The sequence below is a fragment of the Carettochelys insculpta genome, chromosome 4, assembly GCF_033958435.1.
Source record: "Carettochelys insculpta isolate YL-2023 chromosome 4, ASM3395843v1, whole genome shotgun sequence".
NCBI lineage: Eukaryota > Metazoa > Chordata > Testudines > Carettochelyidae > Carettochelys > Carettochelys insculpta.
The window spans coordinates 38,296,305-38,315,939 of record NC_134140.1 but is presented as its reverse complement, the minus strand read 5'-3'; the positions used below and the strand labels follow the sequence as shown (position 1 = coordinate 38,315,939).

The 19,635-nt window shown below is 37.8% G+C and overlaps 1 protein-coding gene across 7 annotated transcripts in view; it reads right to left on the bottom strand.

The window, feature by feature from the left end:
• Positions 1-861: 861 nt before the first annotated feature.
• Positions 862-19,635, bottom strand: part of PCDH7 (protocadherin 7) — a 416,058-nt gene continuing 397,284 nt past the window's right edge. For 4 of the 7 annotated variants that reach the window (XM_074992575.1, XM_074992576.1, XM_074992577.1 and 1 more), the window contains one exon: positions 862-5,163. In XM_074992575.1, the coding sequence (XP_074848676.1) occupies positions 4,784-5,163 (380 nt within the window). In that variant the 3' untranslated portion in view covers positions 862-4,783. The remainder of the gene's footprint in view (positions 5,164-19,635) is intronic. The other 3 variants (XM_074992579.1, XM_074992580.1, XM_074992583.1) reach the window with 1 other exon arrangement.

Sequence of the window (19,635 nt, the reverse complement as noted above, 5' to 3'; positions counted from 1 at the left end):
TAATCAAATTTATCTGACTTCTTTATATTGTTCAGTAAAACTCAGCAGCAAGAGGTAACAAACTTTGCCTTGCAATATTGTATTTACAGGAAAAATTCAGCAAGCCCCCCCCCCGCTTTTTTTTTTTAACTGTACTGTTTCTGTATGGTAGGCCCAAAGAGAGGAAAAGAAGAGAAGAAAAATAGTAAGGGGCTAATTCACCTCTCAGTCAGGTACATGAGTGAACTTTTTACTTACATAATTGGACGTTGCATTTGTCGAACATAAAATGTGGGATTGTGTGGAATTGGGACCTACTTATTTTTTCTTTTAATCACAGGCTGTTTGACCCAGGCAGCTACTGAATCAACTTCTTCCCAATTTTCTGGTCTTCTTTCTTCTGGATACATTGTGATCCTTAGTGGATATGCAGAGATGGACAGACCTGGTTTAGACATGAGAGGAAGCTGGATGTACCACTACATACTGATGTGCAAAACCTTATATTAGCCCTGAATCTTATTATCCCCCCGCCCCCCCCATAGTAATGTAAACATGTTGTAAATGCTTTAAAAGACAGATCACTTTCATCATTAATGGGAAAGAAAGGCTGCTATTACAAGCATTTTATTTCTCCATTTAAAGCCGGCCAGAACAGGAGAACTTTGTGTATGGAATGTAACTAATCCACCATAGACCTCAATATAGGGTAAAGTAATGCCACAATAGCAGTGACAGCTAAAGTGGCCAGTTATCAGAACAGCGTTATTTTTTAAAAAGTATCATTGACAAAATAAGCCTGTGAATATGCTCCACATCTTTCCTACCAAAGTGAAACAGCCTGTCAGAGAAAGTACACTGCTGGCAAATAGCAACTATTTGAACATGTTATATTTTAATTTGCAGAGACAAAAATGACAATCCATTTATTTACATAAAACTGTACAAAAGCAAATTAAATTATGTAAAATATTTCATAAATAGAAGTGGACTAGCGTTTAATACATTTCGCCATGTTTAGCATAGGTGCGTGCATAGTGACTCATAATAAACAATGATAAATTGTTCTCTGTTTCACTATCAACATCCAAGTTGCAGAACAATAGTCAATGATTAATATTACAAACAGATCGTACCACACTGAATGCAAGTGCTTCAAAAATTTAGGAAAAAGTTGTCTGAAAGTGTACCCCAGGAAGCTGGAAAACGATGCCTTCCTCCATGTATGATGCTCTTCAGGCAGCAACTCAGTTGAATTGAAGGGCTACATTCATCCTAATGTTGTCCACTACTCTCTCTCTTGTTAAGGAAATGCATATTTATAACAGATAAAATGTAAGAAACTAGATTTTTTCAAGTTCCTTGTATATCGCCTTTTAGTGGTATGTGTATTTATGGCAGATTCATTTGGTCTTGTTCCATATTTCCTACTTGACAACTTCCTAAGGTATTATTTCAGGCAAGCATCTTTGATCCCATTTTAGTTCTTCACATAAAAATAATGGCTACCTTGTTTGTTTTGTTTTTCCTGAAAACTCAGGCAGCAGGCCAGTCAGAAACCAAATTGAATAAGACAGTAGATCTGCAGGTTCAGAATGACCATTAGCTTTTTAGACTGAAGCTACAGACTTCTCTAATACATATAAAGTTATACAGTTATGTGTCAATCTATAACTGTGTTCTAATGTAAAATACATGCAAAGTTTATTTGAATTTCCCATGGAAGGGAAAGGACAATTTTTATATTGTACAACCAAAATGGAATGGCAGGTGAAAAGTAATTAAAAGACAAGAAATCATCAATTTTCCTGGCAAAATGAATGTATGACACCTTGCTAAATAATTATATGGTATTTATCTATTGCAATCTATTTTGTAGCTTTTCAGGCAGTTAATTAGAAGGAAAACAAATAAGCAGCATATACCTAAGCTAAAATCTGGTTTTCATAATCTAAGATACTTAAGACTGGTCCAATATCTGAGTTTGGCAGAAGGCATTTTTTAAAATATATTACGCATAATTTATCAGAAAAAAAACAGGGATCAATATACAGGTTTAAAAAAAGTTGGGAATAGCCCATTACCCCTCAGTGCCCAAACCCAATCACCATTGTAGTGTAACAACAGGTATAAAAGGCACAATTGCATATTTTGCATTCACTCTAGATTTTTTTTTTACTTTGTATTGAATATGTTTATTTTTACAAAAGCACTCTATATATGGAGTGGCACCAGATTAATCTATTTCAAATGAAAATACTACAAACACAAAAATGTATTTCTGTGTCATGCTAGGTCATAATAGTAACTGACATGTTATGATGTAGTTCTACTAGAAATACTGTGAATACTTGATTTTTTTTTATTCTTTTCATAGACATTTTATTTTTAAGGAGATGCTCACAATGTCAATGGCATGACTGCCTTATGTGGTGCAAAAAGAGGTGAGTGACTGCTGATCCATTTAATCTGATGATCTTTTAGGATATGTATTATTAGCATTTTAGAAAAAGGGTTTAAATATATACTGAAACAAACTATCTAGTGATTTTCAACTGCAGCATTAAATAAAAAGTTCCCATTAAAGAAAGAAAAAGTATTGTTGAACATCTGTTATGCAATTCTGTATTCTGCTGAAGCGTGCAATAAAACTATGTATACATTATATAAGAATCTTTAGAATCTTTCTTTTCTTTAACACGTACTTACAGATTATACAACGCAGCAACTGCTTTTTACAGTCTCATAATAAAGTATTAATTTGCATCTCTGAATAATTTAAATAATTCAGTGAAAAAGGTCAATTATTAATCTTCATTTTAATAGTTTTTCTTCATAACATGTGCCCATACATCATAACTTCTACACACACTAGTATCAAAATGAAAAAGAGACTTAAGAGGAGAATGTAATGGCTACAATAGGTACAACCCTATGTAGAGGGAAAAAATATCTGAAAACTAAATGTTGTGATGAGTTGTAGTTACTTATCAACACATATTTCAGGCTGTTTAATGTTATATACTCTACGTAATGTTTCAAAAGCAAGAAACCACCCAAAGCTACATTTTGACTACAGTCTACTAGAAAGCCATCTAGCCATGCCTTAATGCCAGGTTTAACACCCAGGAATTTGAATGTTTGCACCCTTCTTAAAAACTGTCACCACTGTGTTGACTGATTGTCATTTTCATCTGAATGACTGAGTTCAGTTTTCAGTTATTAGTACATCATCAGCTACTAAGCAACTGGCTCTCATTTCTGCTCATTTTGTTGCTTTTATTGCACAAAAACCTGTTTTGTTTCCTATTTCCTTCTAGAAGTGCACACTGAGAGTTGTCACTGGCCACAGCTCTTTGCTCTCATGATTAGTCTGGACTCCTTGTGACTTCTCTCAATCTACCATGTAAAGTATCATAAAACTGATCGAGTCGACCAGACCATGTCACCTTGCTCAAGTGTGCTGAGTCTTGACATTGTGTCATATTGCACGGGACTCAGTTTTAATGCACTTGTGTTTTAAGAAAACCTGCACCATAACTTTGACATATACAATTATAATTTGCAACACTGATGACAAAAGATTTTGCAAACATACCTTGCACTCTGAAAAGAAGAAATTTTACTTGACTTGCCATATACGTATACTTGCATCACATCACTCTTCCCCCATCCACCTACCCCAAAAAGGGTTCTGGGTGACATCAACACAGCCTCTGATTTTTTAAAAATTAAACTTTTAGAAAACATTCCCAAGAACTAGCAGTATCATATCGTACAGCAGATGCTGTCTGACATTACAATATTTTCAGGAAATACCTTAGCAGTTCCTTTGGGCATTCTACTAAAATTCATTGAAGTAGTAATATGTCATCTGGGCTTGTGGACTGTGCTGCTGTGCAAAATGTAATTGAGTGTGTACTTATGTGTGCATGCATGCTTGTGGGTATACTGGATTTCAAAGCCAAGATCAAATACTTTGCAATTCCCCTGATCCACAGTGTGATCTTTGGCCTTTTTGTTCCTATGATCATCCCAACTAGATATACGTCTTGTCCAACATAACATGAGTTTGACAGTTTTTCATTAGTATGCTATGGTACACATGACATTAATTTTGTTATACTGAAGTAAGCCTATAGAGAGTTCATTCTATGGATAAAACAGAACCCAGAGTTCATGATTCATAGAGAAATATGCCATGTTTTCGACTGCAGTCTCAGGCTGAATATAATTCTGTTGCTTCAAGCCTCAGGTGAGAATATTAAAGCTGTGATCTTCACAAAGTGCCTATTAACGATTATCCCTTTATGTTTACTTCTATATTTCCATGGTTTCTGAAGGATCATCCCTGATGGGGATCAGCAATATTCAGATGATATGCTTGGGATATATTTTCCCTGACCTGTTATCCTTAACAAGCCAGATGACAATCAAAATCAGTGTGGCTTAAATCGTGCTTCAGCAGAGAGGTAACAACAGTGTGTGGTGGTCTTTTAATCAGGCTTGTTACCGTGAAAGGAATTTGCAATCAGAAATTTTAAAAAAGTAAAAATCAATGAGCGGGATTAGACATGCAAGTAACAACAATGGTTTCTACATTGTACAGTATAGTCAGGCGGACTGTATAATTAAATGCCTGATATGGAGGCAGAAGTGGCAGGCAAAGCTTTTGTCTCTTTGGTGGCCCCCTCTCTTTTATTTTTTCTTCCTTTTTTTCCTCATGCTAAACTGTTTTGATTCTAATATTTTTCCCCTTTTCCTTTTTACACATGAATGAACCTTGTTGTTGCTTCTTTGTAACCTACAGGTAAACTTCTCTTCTAGTTAGAGTATTGACAGGAGACGGTTTGTATTCCCCTGTCTGTGTAAGGGGGATATCTTCTGGGTTCGCTTCCTCATTTTTGCTGAAACTAGCTGCACTGAAGGTCTCATAGGATGAGGTCAACTTTTTGTTGAGGAGATTTCTGTTGCGATCACCCATGAGGGAGGCTTCTCCATTGGCCAGCTTTTCCTGACTGCCTCGTTCATCAACGGGCATGAAGGTGGACAGTTTTGGCTGGCTCTTCTGCTTCCTTTCTGGTGAAGTGCGAACTGGCATCCAGCAGGAGTCCGAGTGGCCATATTCATCACATTCTCGAGTACATTTCCCTGTCAGGGCTACATCTGGTAGAGGCCTCGAATCTGAAAACAGAGGAGAAGTTCCTTTATAAAAATGTACTGAAACTGACTTCCCTTCCTTAATAAGGTTGATGAAATTTTAAAAACAAAATATCTTATAAGTTCTTGCATTGGTAAAATCTTTAAAGGTAAAAAGAAAATCACCAAACTGCATGTTAACTTTAATAAGATAACATATAGCAATATGTACATGGTATGCAACAACCAAAAATGCAAGTCTAACAGACATTGGCAGCACAAATTACTGAGAAGTGTGGGCACAAATGCACTTTTTGACACATGACATTATTTTAGGCATAATTTTAACCAACATTTAGTGCCAATTATCTTATGAATCTTAATTTGACTGAATACCCACACAGACAACATCAGCCAGATCCCTCACTTTGTGCTGCATATTTTCTTTAATGGATTTAAACACAAACCCTTTTGTTTGGATTCTTTGTAAAACACATAACAATACCTTATGAATAGAATCTAAGGTCCTGATCTGCTGAATACTTATGCACGTGCTATATGTAAGTAGTCCCTTTATCAGAGATCTGAGCATATGAAGTTAAGCATGAGCATAAATCTGAGGACTGGGTCCTAAGGCCCATATTTTCAAAGGCATTTCAGCATCTAAATACCTTTGAGGGTCAGGGCCTAAGTTGTAAGAAAAGGGACACATAAAAAAGCAAATATTTCACACAGTAATGGCTAAATGCACACAACCTCCCCCCCTTTTTTTTTTCAATCTAATGTGTACGGTCAAAAGTGTTGTGTGTGTTCATGTAAGAGGAATGTGACTGCTGTAGTGTTGGCTGAAAGGCAAATGTTTTGTGGCTATGATATGCTGTGTGGAATGCTGGAGCCAATGTTAAATTATTTTGATATTTACATAACAACTTAGATTAGAAAAATAAGTTATTTTATAAACTTCCAAACATTGGGCCAAGTTTTGATATTCTGGTTTATACCAAGTAGTACCCTATTCCATGAACAGCCCATGTTACTATTTTAATATTCAAATTCCAACAAGAGCGGAAATCTGGCCTTATGGCAATGGGTAGGTTATACACAAGTGTTTATCTTATTATTATACAATGTAAGAGTTTTACGTTAATTGCACTATATTACATTTTATTCTATTTTACCTTATTCTTAATATAGGTTTGCCCCATCATCATTTTAGTTGCTATCAAAACTAAGCAGGAAATCTTTATTCCTTTGCCATTTGAAGAATGAAAAAGAACCCTACATGAAATAACTTTAATTTCTTTCATAACTAACCATATTTTCTCTCCAGTTTTATGAAAAGATTTGTCATGGGTAAAATCTTGGGGTGGGATTTTGACAGGTGCTTAGTTTTGCTTAAATCTGCAGTCCATGCACTCAGCCCACAACTTCAGTGTCAACACTCAGTGCTTTTGACAGTCCCATCCTTCACGCTCATCTCCCCTACCCCCTACCCCGACCCTCATTATGTGTACCTGAGGAGAATTATTTGTGGTATTCCCTATTAGGAATACTGAAAAGGCAGTACCATTTTACAATTAAATATCGTTCAGCTCTAAGGGCTAAGGGGATTTAGACCCCACAGATATTCATAAAGACTCCAATTAACTGCCCCTGAAGTCTGCAGGTGCCTCAACTCACATGGCAGCTATGTTTTTGCAGTAAAAGTTCCTGAGGTGGCTATGTTCCTGTCACTTTGGTGTCTTATTCTAGGCATCTCAATATAAATCTTCCACTTATGCTAGTTTGTGAATCACACTGGGGAGAAAGAGAGGTATTCTCAGCCTAACTTGCCTGTGGGGTTTGATATGGTACATGCTCTCAGAGGCCACCTAGTTCAATACAAAACAGCTCAGGAGGAGAAATTTCCCTGTAACATTTAGCTTAGTGGCTTGCATACTCTGCTAGGTTGTGTTTCATACCCCTCTAATAGCTAATAAGAGTTGAACTGGAGTCTCTGAACTCTCAGGTGAGTGTCCTATTCATTACCATTGCAGAATTTGATTTGTCTATTAAAGTGATAATATTGCTGTTTATTTTAGAGCTTTTTTAAAAGATTTTTTTATCCATTTATAAGATCAAGTTTATGAAAGTGGATGGGGATCAGTCAGTAGAGGAGAGCCAGATTATTAAATAAGAGTAGAGGTTGACTGAAAGTAAAATTAAAGTTTTATAATCATTAACACACAACTTTTCAACCCAGGTCAAAATATACAAAGTAAATATCCTTAACTCAAATGCCAATAAATTCTTCAGCAGCAATTTTCTTTTACCTTTTCTAGCTGCAAATTTCAATTATTGACAAATATTTTTGTTGATTTGGATGTACATGATGAAATTGACATTTAGCTGAATTTTCTGATAAAAATCTAATTCTTCCAATCCTAATCATTGGTATTCTGGTGTAGAACCTAGTGTCTCCTGTTATAGTTGCTCCACCGTGTACAAAGAATCTCAGGGTCCTCGGATCCTGAGTTTCCTAAATCCTAGATGATTGCCGTAATCTCTGTGTTAGAGTCACTCTCATGTATGTGTTCTCTCTTGTTCTCTCAAAGACCAAGTCTTTATTCCCTGCTTCAACAGGAGAGATGGACAGCTCCCTGTCAGCATATCCCATAGCACAGTGCCTAAAGTGCTTACCTGGGAGATGGAAAACTGCCCCATTCAGGCAAAGGGAATTAGAACCCGTGGTCTTCCACATCCCAAGTGAGTATCATGACCTAATTAGGCTCACCTTTAACACCCATAATTTTCTTCTTTGGTGATGGATAACAGAAATATTAACATTTGTCAGCCTATCAGTTCTTAAAGCACTGGGGTCTGGGAGTTATTCACAAAATGCAGAGACTATGGAAGGAAAACTGCACTGTTCATCATGATTAGAAAGGAATTACTCTCACACTTCCTGAAGGTAAGAAGCAAGGATAAAAATTTATTATTTGTGTTCATATGATACTGATTTGTAAGCAGGCAAATCTTCTTTAATTTTATTTAGAGCAAGACAAAAGTTATTCCTACCTACTCTTTCTCGTCTTAATAAAGTCTCTGATTCTGTAATTCATTTTCAGAAAATTACTATTTCAGATCATTTTAAATGCCTACTGCATGGCGGTAGTTGGTCTCTCCACATGTAACGTGGAAGTATAAATAAGTAAAGAGGACAGTTTCAATTATTTTGGGGAAAAAAAACACCCTCTTACTCCTCAGGGAGTTCTGTGCCCCTTGAAAAATATGGACCATGCAACTGCAACCCTTCCTTCCTTTTCTTTTTCAATTTCTTCATTCTGAAAATAGGATGTTTGCTACAAAATCCAGAAAGTTACAGCATGATACAGTAATTTCAAAATTATTCTTTTGGGGAGTAGCTCTCCTTTTGAGTAGAATTTATTATAAGGGCACTCAGTTTGTCTTCCATTGCCTCCTCATATTTATTTAGGCAATAAACCAGCAATGTAGTCAAGCATATATTTAAACTTTAAGCAGAAAAGTACACCCATTGTATGGAACTACACATTAAAAGTTAAGCATGTGCTTGAGTACTTTGGGGTAGAATTTCCAGAAACATTGCAGACTTCAATGGGAGCAGAGCTAGGACAAGGCTGAGTGCTTTTCAAAATCCTACGCTTACTAAATAGGGATAGGATTAGTTATGTGGTTAAGTTGCTTAAATGGTTTACTGAAAATGAGCCTTGTTTATTTCACTGTTGTAATGTCACAAATGAAAGGAGTCCAGCATTTGACTGCATTTCAGGAATATTTTTCTTCTTCACAAAGTGCACTAATGTTATTCCATATACCCCACCACATAAAATTATTTCACCTACCTAATCATACTGTTCCTACTGATTTTGGGCTCAGATTGAAATTCAGTGACCTTACATTTTTATCTCGTCATAATCAAGAGCTGCTGATGCCCAGATTAGTTTAATTTTTATCTTTTACATTTAAATAAAAATTGCCTTTTGTGTGCTGCATAATCCATGTTCAAAAACATTTGCAGCCACAAGACATCATTTTTACATAAAGAATGTGTTTTAAAATTTAAACCTTTCAGTGGCGACTACACTACTAACTGACAAACCTAATTGGATAAGACATACTACAGTTCTTGTCATCAGTGCTGGATAAATCATCAAGAAAAAGCTCACCAGATTTCTAGCATAATCTGTATCTTAGAACTTTACAGATACGCCTAAGACTAAATCATACACACACATACAACTGCAGACCCCTACCCAAAACCAAAAAGTCTCAGAGCCAGGGTCAACTAACTCAGGCTTGTACTGTGGAACAAAGCTAGCAGTGCAAGCATTTGGGCTCAGAGAACCCAAGCATCAACACTTCTATTTTCAGCCGTGTAGCATGGCCTAAATCAGCTGAGCCATGCCCCGAGACTTGCAGGTCTTTTTTTTTTTTTTTTTTTGTGGTGGGGGAGCACTATAGACATATCCTTTGCCTCAAAAATATGTTTGAAAATGTCAGGGATAATATAAATTTGTCAGTGTGCTGCTGTTTGAGAGAACTATCTTTATGGAATAGTAGTCCTTCTTTTTATTATTTTGTACACGTTATTCACTTTAATTCCTGTTTTTAAAAAAAGAATAGAGATTCAAGAAACTATTTCCTCAACCCATGCTATATTTAGAAACCAGGAGAATATCTATTTAATATCTTCCCATGCACTGTAGCTAATCTATAACTTTGTCATATTTCTTGTCTTAGCACAGAATTTTAAAAACCAGATGTCTAAAGTTAGGATCCTGTGCCCAAATTTAGGCGTGTAAAAAGTGGGCAAATTAAAAGGAAAAAAAATCTTGAGCCCTCAGCAGTTCTCATTAATTTCAACTGGTGCTTCTGGAAATTTGTCAGTTTTGACATCCAGATTTGATTGCCTAAATTTAGCAGCCACATTGGAAAATCTTGGACTGAAACTATATTCTTTTGGGCAGGAACTTTGTATTTGTTTGCAAAGCAACTAGCAGGTTACAAATAAAATAATACTAGCACATATGCATTCTACTTTATGGAGGCAGGGACCAGAAACATCAAATATTCCCCTTTTAACAACATAAAGCATTAGCGCCCAAATCTAAAACACAGCATATTGTTGCATGTTATTTTCCAATCTAGAGACAACTGCACTGAAAAAGGAGATCATCCAATTCATGCATCTACCCTGTCGATACATCACAAAAACCAAGACAGATGAGATATTGCACAGGATATAGATAGCACAGTTTTTAGGCTGTCTTGGCTGTCCTTTATCTCCTTGCCCATCACACAAAGCAAAGAAATTCATGTTCTCTTCTCCATCCTCTCAGGATAATTCTGGTCCTCAGCACTATGGACAGATGAGCTGGTATATATCTTTCCTACAGCTTGCTTTTTCCTCACATTCTTAAAGACTTGCAGTTGAATCTTTCACAGGAGTGTTTCCCAAAATGTAAGAGAGAGAGAGAGAGAGAGAGAGTGTGGGGGGGGCGGGGGGGGGGCGGGACGACTAGCCAGGCAAGCACAAGTGGGCCCCTCAATTGTCCTGCAATCTCCCTGGGGGTAGGGGGTGGTTGTGAATGAGGAAGGACTCTGTGTAGATTGCAAAGAAAACATTAAAAATAGGAATTCAGAGCAGATGAAGTACAACATCATCTTCTTGAGTGTGCAAAGAGCCTGAAAACAATTTTGCGCAGTGAACTGTCCCCTTCACTTTAGCAGGAGATAAGCATTCAGCTGTATTGACAATACACTCAATGTAATATAATCTATTTTCCTAGTCAAAGCATATGCAAAAAGATTAAATGTATTTTGCAGCACTATACCATAACTTCTCTGTGTGTGGGAAGGGTGCACAAAACCATTTGAGGAGCGGGAGATGCCATATATAATTCATAATATGATATCTAATTACATTTTAGTGCATTGCAGGGCCTAATCAATTTCGTCATGGGGGGCTCCACTTTGAAAATTTGATGCACAATGATTTATAGAATGTAAAATAGGTAGTTGGCTCCCAAATGTGCTCCCCAAAGCAACAACACAATGACCATGTAACTATTTAATTAAATTTTTAAAAAGTTGGTGAACTTAGAAGACCATTTTTGAAATGTTTGTCTTCTGTTTTCCAGGATTTGTTTATACAGGAGTAGGGAAACAAGGCAGGTTATTTATATGCATGATTATGAGATTGTGAATGACTGTTGCTTTAGGGCTAGCAGGATTGCTTGTTATCAGAAAACTAAGGCACTTAATACTCCAGAGAGAAAGTGAGATTCACATTAAGATAGAAATGCATAATTTTTTTAGGGGTGGATTTTTGTTTGTTTTGTTCTTTCGTTTTTCCTAGGAGTCTAACAGGTATTGATCAGTGAGCTCTGATAAGCATAGGTATGTGCCATAACCCTCCACCCTCACACAAATACTACAATCAACTAACTCACAATGAAATGCCACCTTCTTGTTAAATGCATAAAGATCCACATACAAAATTAATAATGTGCACCTACTCAGATTGTGGACATCCCTATAAACATATCAGGACAACACAATTACTTCCTAAGAAGCTTTGTGTTCGCAGACAGAATCATATTAATAAAACCTTGCTCTTAAAGCTCATTTCATTAGTAGATCCCAAAGCACTTTACAAAGGAATTCAATCTCAACCCATTTTGTGGATGGAGAAACAGAGGCATAGAGCCCAAGGTCACCAAGCAAGACAGCAATGGAAGTCGGAATACAACCTAGCCTTTGGAGCCATAGTCCAGTTTTATCACCGGGTAAGGTTTTGCTCACACGTTTGGTGACCTTCCTTCTCTAATAAAGCATAGAAACAATGCCAGTCCCTGTATTTGAGGGTCACATGCACTGATTGCACCTGCCGCTAGAGGGGTAAATCCTTCCCAGATGCATGGAGTCCTTGTCTTTTTATCCCCATAGGGGACAAATGCTGTGGTACAGCTTGCACACACCCAGGCTACAGCTACACAGCAATGTTATTTCAAAATAATCCATTCCAGAACAGCTATTCTGAAATACCTTATTTTAAAATAACACAGCTGCACACAAGACTGCATTTCAAAATAGCACCCAGCTATGTCCAGACACATAGTGCCTATTTCTAAATAGTGTCATTGGATGGCATTATGGCATTTTTCAAAATAGCACTATTCCACATCTTAACAGTGCTTATTTTGAAATAGTTATTTCAAAATATACTTATCCCTTGTTTAACAAGTACTTGACTAATTAGTACTCGCTAAAACAAGGAACAAATATACCTACCTCTATTCACTATATGGGTGAACTTCCCCCGCTTATAAGAGCAGGGTCCCTGGGCAGGGGGCAGGGAGACCCGCAGCCCCACAGCTGGAATGGAGCCAGCCATGGAGTCCCAGGCAGGGGGAGGGGAGACCTGCAGCTGGAGCCTTCTCCCTCCCTTCCCTCAGACATGCAGCTGTCTGACAGCCCTTAGGTTGGGGAAGAGAGGGAGAAGGCTCTTAGCCTGGTTCCCTCCCCTGCAATGGTGGGAACATGAAACTGACCAGCCATGAGCTGATCAGTTTCCTGGTCCCACAAGCCATGGGGAGACTGGAACCAGCCTGCCCCTGGTTCACAGCTCCTGACACTCTGGGAGCCAGGAAACTGACCAGCCCTCGTGGTTCCTGGCTTCCCTCTCCTTGCAGAAAATTCAAGTTATGCAGGGGTTGTAGGAACAACCCCTGGATAACTCAAGGGTTTACTGTATTAGACACCCCCCCTTCCCACCCTGCAGACCTCACCTAGGCCAGGTGTTAACCCCCCCTGAAAAGGTCCCAAACTGCCCCCAGCCTTAACCCCCCCAGCAGCCCCAAACCACCCTCATCCTTAGAGCCCCCAGTAGCCACAAACCTCCCCCAGACTTAGACCCCCTCAGCAGCCACAAACTTCCCCCTGGTTTACACCTCCCCCAGCAGCCCCAAACCACCCACAGCATTAGACTCTCCCCGCAGCCCCAAACTGCCCCCAGCCTTACAAATCCCCTGGAGCCCCAAACTTCCCCCAGTCTTAGACACCCGCCTTACATCCCTCAACAGCCCCAGCCTTGGACACTCCTCCCTCAGCCTCTTCACCAGGGCTGCTAGGCTGGGGGGCTCCCTCAGCCCTCCTGCTCCCAGCAATTAACTCAAGTGTTAAGGTTTCAGCACCTAGGCATAAGGTAATTGCTATCCCTAGTGATAGAGATAGCTGCCATCTCCAGCATCTATCTCTATTGATAGATACCTGCCTGAGGCAGCAGTTTTAAGAAACTGTAAATGGCTTCTTTAACAGTCACATGAAGCTGGCGACCTTTAACAAATCTAATGGGACCCATGTTTGGGTTGGGAATCCCTACTCTACATACATATACTACATCCTATTTGTGGTGCCAAACTATTAAATACATCAGAAAAGTACCTAAATTCAACTGGTTTATGTCAAGTAACAAGCACTTGGAATGAATTGGAGACTTCTACATGTATTTTAATGGGAATTTAGGGTCGCTCTTATGAGTTTTCACCTACGAGCAGAAATGTGGGAACCCATTGTGCTCGTATAGTGAGAGATGAGTGTAGGCATTATTCTTCCACCAATGAAGTTTACAAAATTCAGGTGTTATTCTCCTATTTGGAATTTATTTCAAATTAGCATATGCGTAATATAGATGCTCACAAAGCTATTTAGAAATAATGGCTGTTATTTCCAAATAATTTTTCTGTGTGAATGTAGCCCCACACAGCACTGGTATGCTGCAGGAAAGACTGTACTTCTCGAGGCACAATTGTTACCTACCCAGAGCTCTTCTGAGAGAAGTTGGCTCTGCTCCTGTCCCAACACAGGACTTGTCAAAATAACACCATTCAGTTCATAATATCTGCACCAGAAAACATGCAGTTGTGGTGTTATGAGCAGCGCCCATTGCTATGTAATCAAAGAATATGAGCATGTAGATTATCCTATTTCCCCTGCATTAGCATACCTCTGGCTGTCAAGGACTTGTCAGTTACACCCTTCCAGTGTTTTCAGAAAGCCACAAAAAGAGTGGCTATTTTCTTCTTTACTCTCTCACAGACATCATGAGGTGTTTGACCTAGGCTCACAATGCATTATGTGGTCCACCTCCATTCCCATTCTTCACCTTACACTTTCCTGCAACATGTATTCCTTTACCCTTCTTGCATAAATATAATGCAACCTGAGATGCATATTACAGTATAATGAGGAATGAAAGAACACCAGTTTGTGTAATTAAACAAGAGCTCATGTACACTGTTTTCAGATTAAATGCAAGTCTGGTTTATAAACTGTGAAACAAGAATCAATGACTGAATATTATTAGAGGAGCAACAATCCAGGACATAACTGAGGTGGTGCATGCTGTACTAAAACACTTAAGAAAACTGAGCATAGTATGCACACACCTACACACACAAACATACAGCATTACTGCCTTGGAAATCCCTGTCACCTAGTTGCCACAGTTCAGTGAGCTGCACCCCAGTCAGTACTGTAGCATTTTCTGACATGCCAAGACACTATTAAAATACTTAAACACTTTTGAAAGCATCAGCGACTTCCTTCTCTGCACCTTAGGCTAAACACAGTGAAACAGCAATTGAACATATCTCAAAAAGCATTTACTGCCCGAAGGCTTGGACCGCTGTCATTCTGAATGTGACATTATCATGTAGCGTGGAGATAGCACATGCCATCTCTAAAGGAGTCGAGCTGAATAAAGTCAAACACAAATCTGCTATTTGAGACATGGAAACTGTTCCATAGCAATAATTGGACTAAAATCATTTCATACATATTGTGCCAAATCTCAAGGTCATTTTTAAGTGTTAAATAAATTAATGAAATGCTTTGGAGCACAGAATAGTTTATAGTGAAGAAAGTTTAGTGAAGAACATAGTTTATATGTGAAGAAAGATAGGAATGATAAGGCTGTGTAGTTAAGGACAGAGGCATGAGAGAAGGATGTAAAATATCAGCAAATCGTTTTCTTCTTGTAATACATAATGAAATGAACATATAATCAACAGCAACATCTTATTTCTGACCCTATGCTTAATTAACCTGGGAAACTCCAAGGCTACGTCTACACTAGCCCAAAACTTCAAAATGGCCATTTTGAAGTTTGCTAATGAAACACCGAAATACATATTCAGCACCTCATTAGAATGCAGGTGGCCACAGCACTTTGAAATTGCCACGCAGCTCATCCAGACAGGGCTCCTTTTCGAAAGGACCCTGGCAACTTCGGAATCCCCTTATTCCTATCTGCTGTGTGCTATCTATTTCGAAAAAGAGCCCTATTTGGATGAGCCATGGGGCGGCAAGCCGCAGCAATTTCGAAGTGCTGCGGCCGCCTGCATTCTAATGAGGCACTGAATATGTATTTCAGCACTTCATTAGTAAACTTCAAAATGGCCATTTGCATGGCCATTTCAAAGTTTTGAGCTAGTGTAGACATGGCTTAAGTTCCAGAGGTTAGCATGATTCAAAAGAAGGATGAGGTAAGGGATTTTCAAAAACCTGAGAGAATTAGGTACCCATCTCTCAGGGTACCTGAGAGTGAACAAAGGGTTAGGATTAGGGTTCATGCACACAGTTCTCTTACATGCTTTTGAAAAATCTCACCCTGTAAGTTTATATGGATAAGAATATCACAGTTAGATAAGTGCTAATACTTCTGAACATAAACATTAACTGTGGGGGTGGGGGGTATGAAGACACTTTTCCATAATGTCCAATAGTAGGATTCTTGCACTTTTCCCTAAAGTGTCAGGTGCCAATATCTAGATTGTGGGTCTGCTACAACATGGCAATGCACGTATGTTACCAAAATAATACATATAATGGACCTGGTCTCTGCAATCACAGCTACACCTACATATAATCAAAAGCAACATATTTTAAAGTGACGAAAAAATCTGGGGGACAAAGACTCTCCTCACATCCATGGCTGCACACAAGACATATAAGGGAATAGCTGCTATCACTACAGAAAAGAACACCACTCCAATGTGTTATCTTTTATGGGGCTGACTGGAGACGATGTTTGTGTCCCCCCATCCCTGCTTGCTTTTTTTGCACATCCAGTCTCTACTCTCTACCCCAGCACAGATCCTGACCTCATGATGACCTGGGAAGGGTTTCAGAATTGCTGATTCCCTCTCCCTTCTTATGTTCATGGGTGCAAGGGTGTTTGCACGGCAGCTTGTAGATGTGCTATACATACACACTCAGAAATTTCCCACTAGAATAGCTGGCCTTCGAGACAAAATTCTTCATCTGAGGATCTTCTTGGCCAAGAGGTCTAAATCCAGACCTTGGTTTATTCACATTAGTAAAGCCTCTTTCTCAGGTAAATAGTACTAGAAAGATAGGGCTACTTTATTAAATGATGGGTGATCAGCAAACTAATCAGTAATCTAAAAGGGCATTCTAGGATGGTATTTAGGTTAAAATTCTGTACTACCAATTATCGCATTACAGACTCCACTATACACAATTTAAAAACCCTTTATACCAAATATTTCAGACATGGATTAATGAAATAAATAACGAGAGAGACAACAGAAACAAAAGGCCAGTAATGTTAAGCAAAGTCTCCGCAAGCCCAGAAGTGTAATTTAATAATTTATGGTACCCTCTAGCTGAGTTCTAGTAACTCCACTCCACTTAACAGCTATATCTATCACAGGAGACCTGATTTTGCTCTCACTCAAAAGCAGGAGCAGTGCCACTGAAATCCATAAAGTTACATGGGTGTACCACTGTTGCAATGGAGTGAAGAAACCTTAATAGATGTACTTTTTATATAGATTTGTTCTAGTTTGATTTATCCGACATCTTAGCATACCTTTCTCTGTATTATTGGGAGCATAAGCGTCTTCATCCATCTACTTGACATTAGCTCTGGACATCCTTCTTAGTCTATTCTAGCTGATTAATTAACTTAAATATCCATCTACCTATCTTTGGGCTGGTAATCAAAGAACCATTGCCAAATGCTTAATTTTAAACTTTTTTTGGTTGTTTTTGTTTTCATTTCAGATACAATTTTCTCCTAATATGTAACATCTCGTGCAGCTGTTCATCTTATTATGGGATGAATACAGAAAATGTGTGTTTCCTAAATTAGTACTTTTACTAGCCCATTATTGTTGCATCCATAGTTCCCCAGGGTGAAGAACTTAAATAATATTTAATATTAGCAAAATACAGTTTATTGGTTAACCAAAGGGTACAAAGGGGCCTTTTTTTAACTATTGAGGCCAAAGTAAACATATGTGGTCAACAGACAACCTATACAATTTACAGGCAGTATTGTGCATACCTGAAGCCTAAGTCCGCATAAGCACTAATTTATAATGTTGTTAAACTAATACAAAAGAGCAATAGCACATATTTTAAAAAGTTTTCTCTTAATTTAAATATTTCTACTCTAACTGAGACTTTGGTATTTCATTCCTGTTAAGACAGATTTTAGATGGGTTAAAAACTAAAAAGTGTTCACATCAGTGATAATGGACTAAATATACTCACTTTAATATGGCATCTAGAATTTAAAGTCATTCCCCAGATTTTAATTTTCTAGAATTAAGTATATTTGTTAAATCAATTTGTAATCCATTCAAATCCTTTGACAGTCTGATTTATTTCTATCACTAAAGTGGCAACAGATCTTTCTGAAAAGTAATACTTAACATGACTTCCTGAAGTCATATAGACATTAAGATGTAGGACACATTTAAGCTACCTAATTGTTCTGCTGGTCTAAGGCTTAAATATTAATCTGTCACTGTGTCAAATTACATACATTTAGATTTCTCAGTAAAATGTGTCTGTGCTTAAACTCTGGGCTGAAACAATTCATTGGTGCAATTAGATGTCATCCTTCCTGAAGAAGGCTTAAGACAAGCCTCAACCAAAAGTCAGTATCATCATTTCATTGGTCATAATATTGAAAGAATGGGACTTCAATTAGCTAAAATCCTGCACCTTGTTTGTTTTGCCATCTTTTCTGGATCTCTTTGCATATGAAAGAAACTTTTCTCTTGGAATTTTTCCCAGTGATGCTTTACAGATAAAGCCAATAGAATACACATAATGTATAATACCAAAGCCAGCAATTCTAGGTAGAAGTTAAAGGCCAAATTCTGGAAGGTCCTGATCATCCTCAATTCCTACTTGGAAAGCGTCAACGCTTCATAGAATGAGGTCCTCTGTATACCTTGTTTGGTTTATGCAAACTGTACCAGCATGTAATTTAAAGGTGGAGATATAGATTTTAAAAAAAATTAAAAGCATTTACTGAGACGGCTGTATAGGTGAGGAGATAGTAAAAGCAACAAAGCTGTGTGCCATTTGTGTTGTAAGTTTAATCAATGTTAAAATGTTGTAACACGTACAGTAGGTAGACTTTAAATTCCAGTTTCAAGGAATGTAAAATTCAGTGTTTAGGTAGATTTTACATGAAAAATAAAATAATGTATGTGTCCTGTCATAACAGGTCCAATACTTGTGAGACTGTGTATCCTTTCTTCTATATGTTGCAGAACATTACATGCAGTCTTCCAAAATCTTGTCTACCCTTACTAATTGACATTCATTCAATTGCTCATCTCTTCACAACCACGTCCTTGATAAAAGTAAAACATGTGAAATAATTTTAGTTTGCACGTCACCTCATTTCCCTATTGCTGACTCTTCAATCCCATGCTATTCTTGTGTGACAGGGCTAAAATATTATACAGCAGACAAACAGTAGCACTCATTCCCCAGCAGAAGTATTTCCAATCCATCTCTTTGGTGGACTGTGTCAGTGGTTTTCCAATTTTATTTTTGTTATAAGATATTGTTAATCCAAATGATCTCGCACAAAAAGGGTGCTGAATCCCTGCTAATGTGTATTAAATTACTTTCAAACTAGATGGAGAGGGGATGTTAAGAAACTTCCCCGTGCTCTGCAAACTAATGATCCTCTAAATAATGCAAGGCTCAGCATGAGAATTTGAAGGGGAAAACAAATATCTTGAGATGACTTGTCTTTTTAAGTAACTGTCAAGAAAAGACAGACTTGCTGAATGAAAACTAGCAGTGACCTAAGGGATTCATTTAGCCTTTATGCCATGTTAAGAAGCTTCATTTAATTATGTGAAATCCTGTCCAGTAAGACAGAGGCCTAATTATCTGCCCATGATAAACCTGTGTGTCTCAAAAATTTACATTGGGTATTTAGTATGATCAGATATAATCAGAATTAGGGTCAGATTTTAGGTAGAGCCCTGGAATACGGTAAACTGAAAAAGAAAGTTAGCCACACGTTATCTTTATGGTCAGTAAAAGAGAATGTCTTATGCTATGCACATCACATCAGGATAAATAATACAAAAAAAGCAGTTTCTTAAGCTTTACAGTGTTTTAATATAATTATCTGACAAAAGGCTCTCTGAAAGG